The following is a 13,330-nucleotide window of genomic DNA, read 5'->3' on the forward strand; positions in this document are numbered from 1 at the left end:
TCTCACTGCTACTTTGTTCTCTGACAGTTTGATACGTAATACATTTTGATTCCTTTTCTCATATTTGCAACTACTCAATAGAGCTCCTCTCCCAGACCTTTAAATGTAGACGACTGAGATACACCCCAGTCCATTTGGCTTCATAACCAATGTTGCAGTCTTGACTGGGAAAACTTCTAATCGTTTTCCCATCCAAAAAAAGAATTTTGATTATATTATTTTGACAAAAAAAAAAAAGACTACAGCAGACCCATGCAGGCAAAGACAAGCTAATACATGTTTTCTTGGCACAGTGATTCACGAATTACTAGTTTTTACATTTACAGTAAGTTGAGCAACCATTTAGTCAGCTTGTGGTTGTTGCAACAATTGAAAATTAAATCTGCGGAGGTATTGTTGAGCAGAATTCTTTGAAGCTGGGAAAACTCAGAACTCTGCTTAGAAAAGGATCCAGAAAAAGTTGTGCATGAAAGCCCATTTCACATTTTTAAACTAGTACATTTTACTATATATATATATATCATATATATATCTCTGTCTTATTTGCACATGAGATTGACAGATGTATATCTGAAGCTACTCTAATGAATATTTTTTTTTTTAAACTGACACATAAATTGGGCCTGCTGAAGTCGATTCGGTTCTTAGCAGAGGGTTGGGAAGTCCTTCTTTCTTGCTGAATTCTGGAAAATTACCTGCCTAACAACAAAAGTGATTGGCTGCTGTTTTTTCTTCTCAGGTTTGTTGACTGCAAAGAGTGTGGTCGGAAGATGCACCAGATTTGTGTATTACATTATGATATTATTTGGCCTTCAGGGTAAGATGTTTGTTGGTTTTTTACCCCTTGTGCAATCAGACCAATGTAGTTTATATAATTAAGACTTTCTGCCTTTGCTCTTTAATACGCAGTCACTGCCTTTTAAGAACTGAGTACCAAAGGACAAAGCATTTCTAAATAAAACACTTTTTTTTGGTGTTTGGGGTGTCATTTCAGTATATTCAGATGAAAATGTGCACAAAACCAACTTGTTCGTATACGCATATTTCTGTGGTTTCTTTCTAACTACTATACAATGGAAGGTGGTTGGAGGTGAGTTTGTATGCTACAGAACACAAATGCAGGTGTAACTGCTTGGCAGAATTAAACCAGCTTATAAAGGCTTTAAGTCCCTCAAATGGAGAGATACAAGCTGTTCAAATCCAGAGAAAAAGATATTGTACTCTGACGTTTAAATTACGGGCTCAAACGTTGGGTTTAAGCTAACCAATAATGGGTTTATGCTGAGGTTTTGGCAATTTTTTTTTCCTCAATAGGTTTGTCTGTGATAATTGTCTGAAGAAAACTGGTAGAACACGCAAAGAAAACAAATTCAGTGCTAAAAGTGAGTTTGATATTTCTGTTTTTATCTTCAACTTTCAACTTCTTGTCACCCCTAATAGCTTTTTCATTGAGACTTTGTTGTCATGATAGACAGTATAGGAACATTTGCAAAATGGGGAGTAGTGTAGCCCAAGGTTTTAGTAACTGCCAGAATTTCAATCAGCGTTTTAAAGGCCTGCTCTTTATGTGCTTGTGGTCAGTCTTAATGCTGCTTGAGGTATTTGACATCTGTGTTGTTATTTTTCTAAGATTCGGAAGAAGAAAAAAAAGGGGGGGGGGGAACAGAACAGGAGAAACATAAGGCTGCGTGCACTTTACTGGCTATATTTAGACATGTTTCCACGTAGCGTTGAAACTGTAGTAATTACTGTCACCTCTGTGCCCTTCAAATAACATGTAGTAACAAGTTGTGCTGCATTTCAGGTGTACTGCGGTAGTGCCAAGTACTAATGTATCTTAAGAGCTTTTGCTTGTAGAGCGGACTGTGGTGTAAGAGCTGTCCGCTGGAATAAGTAAGCAATTGTACGACGCGTCTAGATTTTCTTGGAAGTAACCGTTGTCATAATCTTGTTGAAATGTGCACTGAAGAGAGTGCCCAAAGCTGCCAGGTCAAGTTGTCTCAGTCTCCTTAGTAATCCTTACCCAGGCGTTCTTTGCATGCATTTAATACCAGAGAACACCATTTGATAACTTTTACTCATGTTGAGGGGGGGAAGAGTAGGGGCTAACGTTGGAAATGCAGCATCAGTGGCGTAGAGTAGAAAAATAAAGCGAGTGTAGAAACCCAGGGAGTGATTCAGACACTTGGAACAAGTAGAACTTGCAGGTACACTTGGTTCCTCCCTTGTTCTTGTTTGGTCCTTGGAAGTTCTGGGCATTACCTTGTCACACTCTGACTTTGGAAGGCTGAATCTTCCAAACTGTAATAGAGGTTTTGGACTAAATGTAACTTCTTGGTAACTTCGTGTGTGGTTGATTGCATAGTAAGAGATTTGAAGGGGGATAATTTGGAGATGGTAATGCTGTATGACACATATTAGGTTACAGTAGTCAAAACGGTCTCTGGAGTAACCTGACGCATTCAAGATAGTATTGTTAAGAAGATTAAAATTAGTCTCATTAAAGACAGATGAAAATTGTAAGAGAACATTAATAAAACGATGAAATAAAAACGTAGCTTTAGATAACCATTTTAGATAGGTGTCTCTTCTATTATATGCTGCCTTTACAGCATATATTGACGTAAATGGTCTTAAGTATGCATGCTGTTCCTTGGATGTCTGCAGTTGTTCTGTGGCGTTGCTTTAAAGTTTGAGTAACCAGCATTTAGTTTAAGGTAGCCATTCTGTTCTTTGGGGATCTGGACAGGGAAATAATGGTGCTTTTTTCCTTTCCATTGATCACCTTTCCCTGCTTTTTGGCTACCTTGTTTTCTTTTTCCCATGCTGATTTGAGTCCTGCTGCCAGCTGCGATCCACTGGTGGGCTCAGCTCTTGAGATCAGTTTTCTTTAACAGTGCTCTAGTGGAAGCACAAGAACAGGGAAGGAAAGCTTGCTCTTGTCACAACCTTGGTCTTACTACTGACCTAAAACCAAACATGAGCAGTGAAGGTTTGAAACATTAACATGTTGCCTCTCCTCCTCCCTCCCCATAAAAACCTTTACTTACTGAACTGCCACCAATATTTCTATGCTCTCTCAAGCATACTGGCACAACTGCTAATAATCAAGATGGCATGTCCCTCAGCTGCAAGCTATTGCTCGGCTGTTACGGTAACATTCATATTCCTGATGTATATTAAGTAAAATTGGTTATCTTAACCACATCGCAAGTAAGTTGCATAAAGCTGACTGATAGCATGCCAAATGTAACCTATAAACCAGTTTACAGCTGGATTATCCTGTGAAATTCCTAACTTTTGAAGTATTTTTCTTACTAAGAAAATCTGCAAATATTACTTAACCAGTAGCTAATGCAGAGACGTTCAAAGCCAAAAGACATTCTGACAAATAAGTCACCCAAAGTAGTTTCCTGACAAAAAGTCCCAGTAAGCCAGAAGTCTGACTTTCTTCCTATCTGCCCAATTACTCATCCAGTAACAAATGTCTGGCCGTTGCTGCTGCGGCAGAGCTGCTGTACTCGAGCGGCCTGAAAGCCGCCTCTGTTGTCACCAGTTTGGATGCCTTTTTTCAAGTTCGCACTGCGGTTTGCATTGAGACCAGTGCTTTTATTGGAAGTACATATGTTGGAGGTGTCAGAGAACCAAAATCCGGTTGCTTTCTAAAACAATTTGCATGTCCTAATATATCAAAATATGCGGCTTTTAGATCCTTTCCTTACGGTGCATGTAATCTTAATGCTGCCTGTATCTTTTATCTTCTTATCTGGTCTTTTTTTTGGTTTGTTTTTCAAATCCTAATGCATTGCAGCCTAAGAAAGGAAGCAGATATCCTTTGGTTGCTTAGCATTGGAAAGATGATAAAATGAAAACACAACAAGACAGTAGAGTTAACTAAAATGGCTTTCTGAAAATGTCTCAAATCATTAGCCGAAATGGAGCCATTTCTTTTTTTTCTGTTTGTCTTCGGAGGAATCAACAAAATAAATAATTTCTTCAGAAAAAATGTGTGAATTTTCTTTAAAATTCTTTGAATTTCCTTTAAAATCATACCCTTTCTGTTATACATGGAGAGCCCAATATATTGTTTGGGGCTGAGAAACACCAGAAAAGGCCAGTGTATTGGAGTTGGTAAAGCGCATAGTGTTTTTTTACTTCAGCCTGCCTTTAAATTTAATTATTGGCTCCCAGGTAAATGATCTTTAGACTGTGTTCTGCTGGTTATAGCCCCAGAATCTCACTGGACAAGGGGGCAGACTAAAAGATGTAAACCAAGATTTGCCGCATTTGGCCATTTCTATAAACTGATTGTAAAATAAAATTTTAAGTATATAAACTCCTTAGAAAGTGAGATCTTCCTTTGAGTATATGTGGCTTTTCTCCCCAGTATTGGAGCCTAAAATAATTTTTAGCATAGATGTTTCACTGCAGCGTTCTGTATGCAAGCTCAGTCGTCAGGAAGAAGAACCAACAGCCGAATAACAACTGAAAAATGAAGCAATGGAGAGCTGAAAATCAAATGCATTTTAGTAAAACGAACATCTGTAGATTGCACCATCACTTTGGAAAAGATAGCAGATTGACCATAAAAATGAAGTAGAAATACAAGTTGGTAAAATAAGTACAGTAGGACAAAAGAGAGAGTCTTAAATCTTCAACTCGAAACCGTGTGCTACTTCTGTTTTCTTAATTGAACCCAAAATCTTCATCTTAATTTCTGTAATTTGTTGTGGATTTATTTGAAAGCTGTCACACACACATTCAGTAATATTACTAAAACAGCTGTCCCCACAAAAGCTAATTGTAAATGTAAAGACCGGGAGAGGGGATCTGGACAATATGTGGACTTGAACTTTTACAGACATCTATCGCTGTGCAAGAACTATTTAAGCTTTATGTGCAGATTACTGTAACTGTTCAATCTAAAAGCTCTCTTGAAAAAGAAAAGAAAAAGCAATGAAATCTCCATTGAAGTCAAAAGGCTTTTCATTTCTGTTGATTTGCTTTGCTTTGCTTGAAAAGGTGTGGCATTGAGCCAGATCTATAAAGTGATGTAATCTCTGTCAAACAGCCAGATAGTGTTTTTGTTAGGAGAAAACATTTGCAGTGTTCATAAAATAAGCCTGCAAATGTAAAAATGCTATGTAAAGCCGCCTTTGTTAGTTCACTTACTAAGTAATTTTCCCGCTGTAGTGGTTTTAGCTTCCACGTTAGGGTATGAACACTTAAGGCTTGGGTAAAAACATGGATGATTTTTGCTTTTTAAATTCTGGCTGCGTAAATAAAAACACTGACTTTTCATACGGAGGTAAAACAAAGGGAAAAACGCCGACTTCTGTACAGAGAAGCAAGCTGAAAGACCTTACAAGCATGGCAACACCCTGAACTTAACAGTGATTTCTCCAGTACTAACGTTTCCGTTGTTACATTCTCCCCCTTCATTTCTAGGGCTACAGACTACGCGTTTAGGAAACCATTTGGAAGACAGAGTAAACAAATTTTTGCGGCGACAGAATCATCCTGAAGCTGGAGAGGTCTTTGTCAGAGTAGTAGCAAGTTCAGATAAGACAGTAGAAGTTAAACCAGGAATGAAATCCAGGTTGGTTCAATTAATGACAATAAATGCGATCTTGGGTTTTTGTTTTTTTTTTATTTTTTTATTTTGAAGTCTCCCTGCATAAATATTGCAAAACTGTATCAATTTGCTCCTTAATCCCTTTGCACATTTTTGAAATTTAGGCATGAGTAAGGTTACAAAAGGTAAAACAAACAAAAAAAAGCAATATGCAGTAAATGAACTCAGAGGAGGTGAAAATTGTATTTTGACTGTTTTTGGGGGGGAGGGTAGCAGGGACATCCCGGGTTTGGCTATAATACTATGATTTTGTATTACTAAATCTTGAGAGAGAGTCTGACCACATTTTGGTTAGCGTTACAGAATTCATAGTTTAGTTTGGAACAGTTGCTGAGATTCTGTTCCTTACTGTTCCTTCATTTTCTTGTGTCTTTGTATATATACTTTAGCTTTCAGAAGTTATTTTTAATTTGCTTCATCGTAAATGAAAGGCTTAAAATGTTTATTCTATGAAGCATTTCGGTTTTAATTCATAAAGACAGTGTTACGTGACAGCACTTCACCGTAATGCATCAGGTTTTCTAGTCTGCAACGTATTTAAAGGCTTGCGGTTTCTGAGGATGGCTCTATACTCAATGCTTGCCTGTTCAGTCATATGTTAACTATATGGAAACTGTCTTTCCGTGAGTTTTATAGTAACAGACCTTGCATTGACAGGACTCCCTGTTTTAATACAGCTCTGATCTGACCCTATTTAACTTCTGCATAAATGAGTTAAAAATAAGGCTAAAAAGAAGTTCCTCATTCTAGTAGGACACTGGCTTAATAATTGGCTTTATGTTGTTTGTTTGTTTTCTGTTCCTTCCTACCACCCTTTCCTTCAGATTTGTGGATTCTGGTGAGATGTCAGAATCTTTCCCTTACCGTACCAAAGCTCTGTTTGCATTTGAGGAGATAGACGGAGTAGATGTGTGCTTCTTTGGCATGCACGTACAGGAGTATGGCTCGGATTGCCCCCCTCCAAATACAAGGTACCCTCGCATTTCTATTCTGGTGGTGCATGCACAGAGAACATCTTGCTACATTCACTGGACAATTACTCTCAAATACAGAAGCTTGAGAGATACGTTTCAATTCTGTGGCACAAGTCAGTCCTACTGTATGACTGCAGATGACTTTGAAGGGGAAAACAAATATCACAACACAAGTGTTAGAACTTTTTTATATTCTGTATTTAATTTTGCCTCTCAATGTATATTCTTGCTGTCTAAAAAAAAAAAAAGGTACCCATCTTTTGCTTTTGAGAACTGTTTATACCATGTTAAGATGTTTAAATATGCATTAAAATAATGTCATCATTAATTTTTCTTTGTTCAGCATGGCTGTATATGTATCTGGTGTAAGCATCGGTTCTGAGTAGATAAAATAGACATTCAACCATACGTGATTTTCTGTCATTCTTCTCTCACTGCTATAGGCGTGTGTACATATCGTATCTAGATAGTATTCATTTCTTCCGCCCCCGTTGTCTCCGAACTGCAGTTTATCATGAAATCCTCATTGGATATTTGGAATACGTGAAGAAACTTGGGTAAGTGACATCCTTGTAAAGAAAGAAACCTTTTTTCTTAGCATTTTATTTATCCAGGATGCCAAGTAGCTTTTCACTTGCAATAGTCTCTCTTGCCTTCTGCCCTCTCTGAGAAATGTAGAACACATGCCTCTTCTGCAGTGGAGAGAGAAGTTTGGTTTTTATCACTAAGATGGTTTTTCTGTTGTTCAGATTCTTAAACTGACAGCATATCATTCTTTTTATCGGAGGTTCACTTGATGTTTAAGCTTCATTATTATATGCCAGACCTTTTCTCATATCTTGTATAAATAGAGGTTATTGCCTCAGCATCTTTCTTACAAAGAAAAAAGAAAAGGGGGGGAGGGGGAAGCCAGAGATCTGGATTTATATCTCAGTTTGTGTGAGTTAATTTTAAGATGGTAGTCGAAATGGTTAAGACTTTTTTTTTTTTTTCTTGTGTGTGAAACACAGGTATGTGACAGGTCACATCTGGGCCTGTCCCCCAAGTGAAGGAGATGACTATATTTTTCATTGCCATCCACCTGATCAGAAAATACCCAAACCCAAACGTTTGCAAGAATGGTATAAGAAGATGCTGGATAAGGCATTTGCTGAGAGAATCATTCATGACTACAAGGTTTGCTACTGTTTACTTCCTGAATTAATTTTTATGGGCTTTTCATTTGAAGGTAGCTAATACTGTTTTATAATGCATGAAACCGTGGTACAAGGGTTTTTATTCTCAGCTAGTGTCTTCATTTACTTAGATTTTCCTGGAGGTTCTGCCTTTCAGACTGAAAATTCCGTAGGTTTGGTTTCTGCATTAAGAGAAGCATGCAAGAGCCTGCCTCCGCCTAATTGTCTTTCGCTGCAATCTTCTAGGCCAGGAAGTATGTAGCTTGTTAAGGTTTATAGAAGTTGTTTGCTTCTGGGGATTGTGGAGGATCAGGTGGAATACCGGACCCCGCTAGTGTGACTTCAAAAAAACTGCTTATAAAACGGCTTCTTCACTTGAGGAGAAAAAGGATGATTTTCATAATTGGAGAATATCACACATATACCCAAGGAAATAAGTTAAAGATGGCAAAGGTAGCGTTTGCCACTCCTTACATGCTAAAATTTACAAGATTTTCTTAATGGTAGTGACAGTGCTGGAAAAAATTGATGTTTTGATTGCAAGTGACAGTTACTAAATGTGTGGAATAGAACAGCGTATAGCAAGCCTTGTCATCTGATCCGGCATAGCAAAGAGCTAGAACATCTGTGTGTCTCCTAATAAGGTGGTCTTGAAATGAATCCGAAGGAGAAAACGAGCTAGTCTTGTATGTGCTTGTTAAACGCAACGCACTTTAAAAACCACCTCCGGAACAACTGTATAAAGTACCCGTTCCTTTTCAGGATACCTGTTCCTCACTGGTCCCCAGTCTTTCTGGCCGGGCGGTCCGCAGAGCTTCAGCCAGCAGCCAGCGAAGGACACGGGCTGCACCCAGCCCCCTGCCACAGCCAGACTTTCATATTCCTGCATGTAGTAGTTGGCTGGTGCAATCAGCCGTTCTCCCTGGAGTTATCAGGCTTGTTGCACGTCTGAGGCGCAGCCCAGACACGTGCATTGAAGCGCTTACGCGCTTTCAAATTTGTAAGGGAAAAGGCTGGATGAGACGCATTTGCTGTCACTTGAACAGTTCCCGCGCTTGTCCAGGAGCAGCGTAGGAAAAGCTAAGTGGCGTAGGCTTCGTTTTTAATTGGCGTAGAGGGGTTTACTCGGGAGGGGTTTGTTACGTTCCCCAGGGATATCTTAGTCTCTCCCCCATCATGTCAGGAGCATGAAGCGATTGCATGATGGAGGTTCAGGAAAGCCTCAGCAGCTGTCTTCCTAAGATGAAACAGGGAGTGGGCTGTTATCAGTATTGCCAGGCCAGTTCTTTGAGCTGCACCCAGAAACGGAGGCTGCCAGGAGTGGGCCCTGGGCTGTAAGTGAGGCACAGCTCTTCAGTGTAGCACTGCGTCTCTGGTTCTCCTCTCTATCCTAAGTGGTCGTCATTTATTTATTCTTGGTATTGCCTGATGCGCTTAACAGGACATCTTCAAACAAGCAACTGAGGACAGGCTGACAAGTGCCAAGGAGCTGCCTTACTTTGAAGGTGATTTCTGGCCCAATGTGCTGGAAGAAAGCATTAAGGAGTTGGAGCAGGAGGAAGAGGAAAGGAAAAAGGAAGAAAGCACTGCAGCTAGTGAAACAACAGAGGTGAGTTAACTTTATACGCTATGTTTGCTTCTGGCTCACAAAGCTGACAATTAACACTTTAGTAAATTAGAGAGTTCACATCCAGTAAACTAGAAAAGAAGATCATTCACATCGAACGTTAAATCAGGGTTCCCTTTAACTGTATTTCTGGTTTTCTTTTTGGATCACAAATACACTGATGGTTTGTTATTTTTTTATTTTTTAACAGAATCAGAAGTCAAGCTATGTCAGGTCAGCATCTCTGTTCTCAGAGAAATGTGTTAAGCTACTTTTGGATTGCATCATGACTGCTACATTTGCTTGCAGTCATTTGGCTGAGCTTCTGCTTCACACCTTTGCAAATCACTTCAGTATTTGTATTTTGAAAGATGCTGTGTTTTTTTCAAAGCTGAATTAAATTTCGTTGTTATTTGAGCAATGATACTTGTAGTCGTTTGCAACAGTAGGGGGCTGAAATTTAAGTGTTTAATGCAAGCTTTGCATTGGTGTGAAATGTTGATCTTGATGGTGGTGTTCCTTCACCGACATTCTCTTTGTATATTAAAAAAACAACAAAACAAACAAACCCCAAACCAATTTATTTTCTCAGGGTCCTGGCCAGAATTTCACTGTTCGTTTTTATTTCTGTATCTAAATGGTCTTAGCACTTTCATACTGTCCCTTTTACTTGCGATTTGCAGCAAGGTGTTTTGAAAATTAAATAGAGTAGGAAAATCTGATGTGTAGCAGATTGAGGTGGAATCAAAAACTTCTAACTGGGGAAGGACTGCATTCAGCTTAGATGCCGTGACAGTTTGCATACAGTATGTATTACCTGTGATTGATCTGGAGTGATAGATCAATTTAATTATGTCAGAAAATTCCTTCTATTAAACCTTAGCAGCTCCTTCAAAGCTAATATAGTTTGTTGTGATGTTTTTTATGGAGCCATAAAGTTTTCACCTTGTTCCTTCTGAATGTAACTTTAATATTGAAATATTTCAACAAACATAGCAGTATAAAAGTAACAGAAAGACAGGGCTTGGAATTTAAGTTGCAGTGCTCTTATGTTCCCACTTAATGCCATTGATGTTGCTTGGGGTAGCGGGGGAACAAAATCTGCCTCCAGGTTGCTGAAGATGTCAGCCAAGAATGCAGCAAAAAACACTTGGCTCAAAAAAAGGAGTGAAATTAAAAGCATGAGAACTTCTCCAGTGCTGTCACCTAAACTTGAGTCACCTTATGGAGGAAGCTATGCCCAGCAATGGGGATCTCCACGTGTAGAAGCACTTGATGAATCTTTGCAATTTGCCTTGTATTGAGATGGTACAGAATGTGTCTATCTTTTCGTAAATTCTTAGTCCTAAACTTCGTATATGTGGAGAGAAAGCTTCTTAAAAGTCAACATGTGCTGGCAGTGTCAGTTAAAGAGAGTCTAAAGACTCTCCCTGGTGAATATTCAGAAGTTCTTGGAAAAGGTTGTGAAGGGACGAGGCTCACTGGGTAACCCTGCTGTCATCATCTCTGGCAAACCTGGCTGAATATGTTAAACGCTATCACAAGGAAGTAATACAAAAACAGTCTTACAGCTTCTCAAAACATTTTGGAATAGCTTTGTACAATTGACCAAACGTAAACTTACTAACGGTGGAGTAGAACGAAAACTTAGAATTGTACTGTCAGCTAAGTTTCAGCCTCGTCTTCCTTTTGGTGTTTAAATTTAAAAATCTGTGTTGATGCTCTAGAATGCATAGGCCAAGGAGGACGTGCCCTAATTCTGTCAAGGGCGTAGAAAATTTGGGGGAAAAGAAGTCAAGATGGGAACATACAATAGCTCATTTCTGAGTACTTTCAAGTCACTTAGAGCTCTGTCTGCTTTCCCATAAAATAGTATACTTTTTGACCAAACCTGTTTGGAAATTAAAAGTCAAAATTAGTTACAGATAAAACAAGATCAGACAGGGAATTTCTATCTAAGCCTAATTAAGGGAACGGAAGGATATATCTCTCTATATAGAGAACTGCTTTCTTCAGTTGGAATATTTTTGTTTTCTTTTAATAAATGTGCTTGCGGATAAACCCTGTGTTCGCTTGTACATAGTGTTCATGAAACTTTCTCGCGCGCGCGTGTGCATATATATATATATCAGACTATTTCAGTAGCTTATTTTTAATATTACGATAACCAACGTTCTAGCAGTCAGAGGGGATTTTTACTGAGCGGCAAGCTCCCTGCTGAAGGCCTGGGTTTTTATTTTTCAAGGACATGCGAAGTCTAAGTTATTTCTGTTTTCACAGGTCATCTAAATAGCATCATCTGCTATTTTTTACTCTCTTCACTTACATCTAGTATTCAGTATATGGTCGCTGTGGTCTATGTTGTTGTAACCTAGACACAAGTGAAGGTTTGGGGGATTTTTTTTGGAGTTGCATATGCAGCAATAAGTCTTCAGGATGGAGAATAATGTATTTTGTTAGTTTCAAATCCTGCATCTTCTTATTTGTGTACTAGCCCTAAATTTGTTCAGTAAAAACAAACAAACAAAAGTTACATCAAAGCTCGTACTAGCCCTAAATTTGTTCAGTAAAAACAAACAAACAAAAGTTACATCAAAGCTCAAGCAAGTATGTGAAATGCCAAATGCACAACAAAGCAAAACACTGCGCTTCTGGAATTTTTTTTTAAAGTTCATCTTGTTTGTAACTCATTTTATCATCGAAAATCTATAAGATCTTGTAAAGCAAGCAGTGGAAGCTGGAGTACGGTGTTTGAGAAGGAAAAAAATAAGTGTCAGATACGAATTATTTAATGTATATGCATACTTTAAAAATCTATTTTTAAATGGCGTTTGAATTTATTTGCCTGCCAGTTTGGCTTTTGATTTTTCCTGGAAGATAGGATATATTTAACCCAGTATGGCTGATTTGCAGGGATTGGAACAAAGTTCTATTATTGACAGCAGAAGTGTTTCACTTTCAGCTACAGTGAATGGAAGAGAGGGTCTATAAAGTTTAACATCTTTCCTATGCATTTATTGCAGGGAAGCCAGGGCGACAGCAAAAACGCCAAGAAAAAGAACAACAAGAAAACCAACAAGAATAAGAGTAGCATCAGCAGAGCTAACAAGAAGAAGCCCAGCATGCCAAATGTGTCCAATGATCTGTCTCAGAAGCTGTATGCCACTATGGAGAAGCATAAAGAGGTACTGTCAAAATACGCTAAGTAAAGAGAAGATTTTATTCCTGTAAATCCAGGCGTGATGATAGTCAGAACTGAAAAATCAGGAGGAGTAAAGCTTGTGATTGCACTAGAACTTTTCTGTTGCGTAACATTGGAAGAGATTAGCCTAAACTAAGTTAATTAGATAACATTTGTAGCACGCCATTACTGCAACAGGACATGAGCTTTTTCCTGCAAGATTATCTAACCTCATTGATTTTTTTTTTTTTTCTCCTTCCCTCCATTTATCTACAGGTCTTTTTTGTGATTCATTTACATGCTGGGCCTGTAATTAACACTCTGCCTCCCATTGTGGACCCTGACCCATTACTTAGCTGTGATTTAATGGATGGGCGAGATGCCTTCCTCACCTTAGCCAGAGATAAGCACTGGGAGTTCTCCTCACTACGCCGATCCAAGTGGTCCACGCTCTGCATGCTGGTAGAACTACATACTCAAGGGCAGGATCGCTTTGTCTATACGTGCAATGAGTGCAAACATCATGTGGAAACAAGGTGGCATTGCACTGTCTGTGAGGTAGGTCTATGTCACCAGAGAATTCTGCTCTCTTTTGCGCTACAGCCAAGCTTGATGTTGGTTTTTTTTTTTCCCTTTGGATATTGCCCGAAGTTTCTCCAAGTTAAGCCTGCCCTGATAAAAGGGCTGCTGAGCCTTGAGGGAAGGTGACTACCACAGTGGGGTACCTCTTCTAGAATAAGTGCCTTTAGTTTTTTGACA

The 13,330-nt window shown here is 38.8% G+C and overlaps 1 protein-coding gene across 7 annotated transcripts in view; it reads left to right on the forward strand.

The window, feature by feature from the left end:
* The window catches only part of CREBBP (CREB binding lysine acetyltransferase), a 98,192-nt gene that overhangs the window by 79,169 nt on the left and 5,693 nt on the right, over window positions 1–13,330 (forward strand). For all 7 annotated transcript variants that reach the window (XM_087730472.1, XM_087730475.1, XM_087730478.1 and 4 more), the window contains 9 exons: window positions 740–817; window positions 1,315–1,382; window positions 5,449–5,599; window positions 6,460–6,606; window positions 7,053–7,166; window positions 7,620–7,785; window positions 9,226–9,393; window positions 12,414–12,575; window positions 12,848–13,129. In XM_087730472.1, coding sequence (XP_087586598.1) covers window positions 740–817; window positions 1,315–1,382; window positions 5,449–5,599; window positions 6,460–6,606; window positions 7,053–7,166; window positions 7,620–7,785; window positions 9,226–9,393; window positions 12,414–12,575; window positions 12,848–13,129 — 1,336 coding nt within the window. The remainder of the gene's footprint in view (window positions 1–739; window positions 818–1,314; window positions 1,383–5,448; window positions 5,600–6,459; window positions 6,607–7,052; window positions 7,167–7,619; window positions 7,786–9,225; window positions 9,394–12,413; window positions 12,576–12,847; window positions 13,130–13,330) is intronic.

This window comes from Nipponia nippon, unplaced genomic scaffold (assembly GCF_047370975.1).
Source record: "Nipponia nippon isolate SJK-2023a ecotype South Korea unplaced genomic scaffold, ASM4737097v1 scaffold_5, whole genome shotgun sequence".
Taxonomy (NCBI): domain Eukaryota; kingdom Metazoa; phylum Chordata; class Aves; order Pelecaniformes; family Threskiornithidae; genus Nipponia; species Nipponia nippon.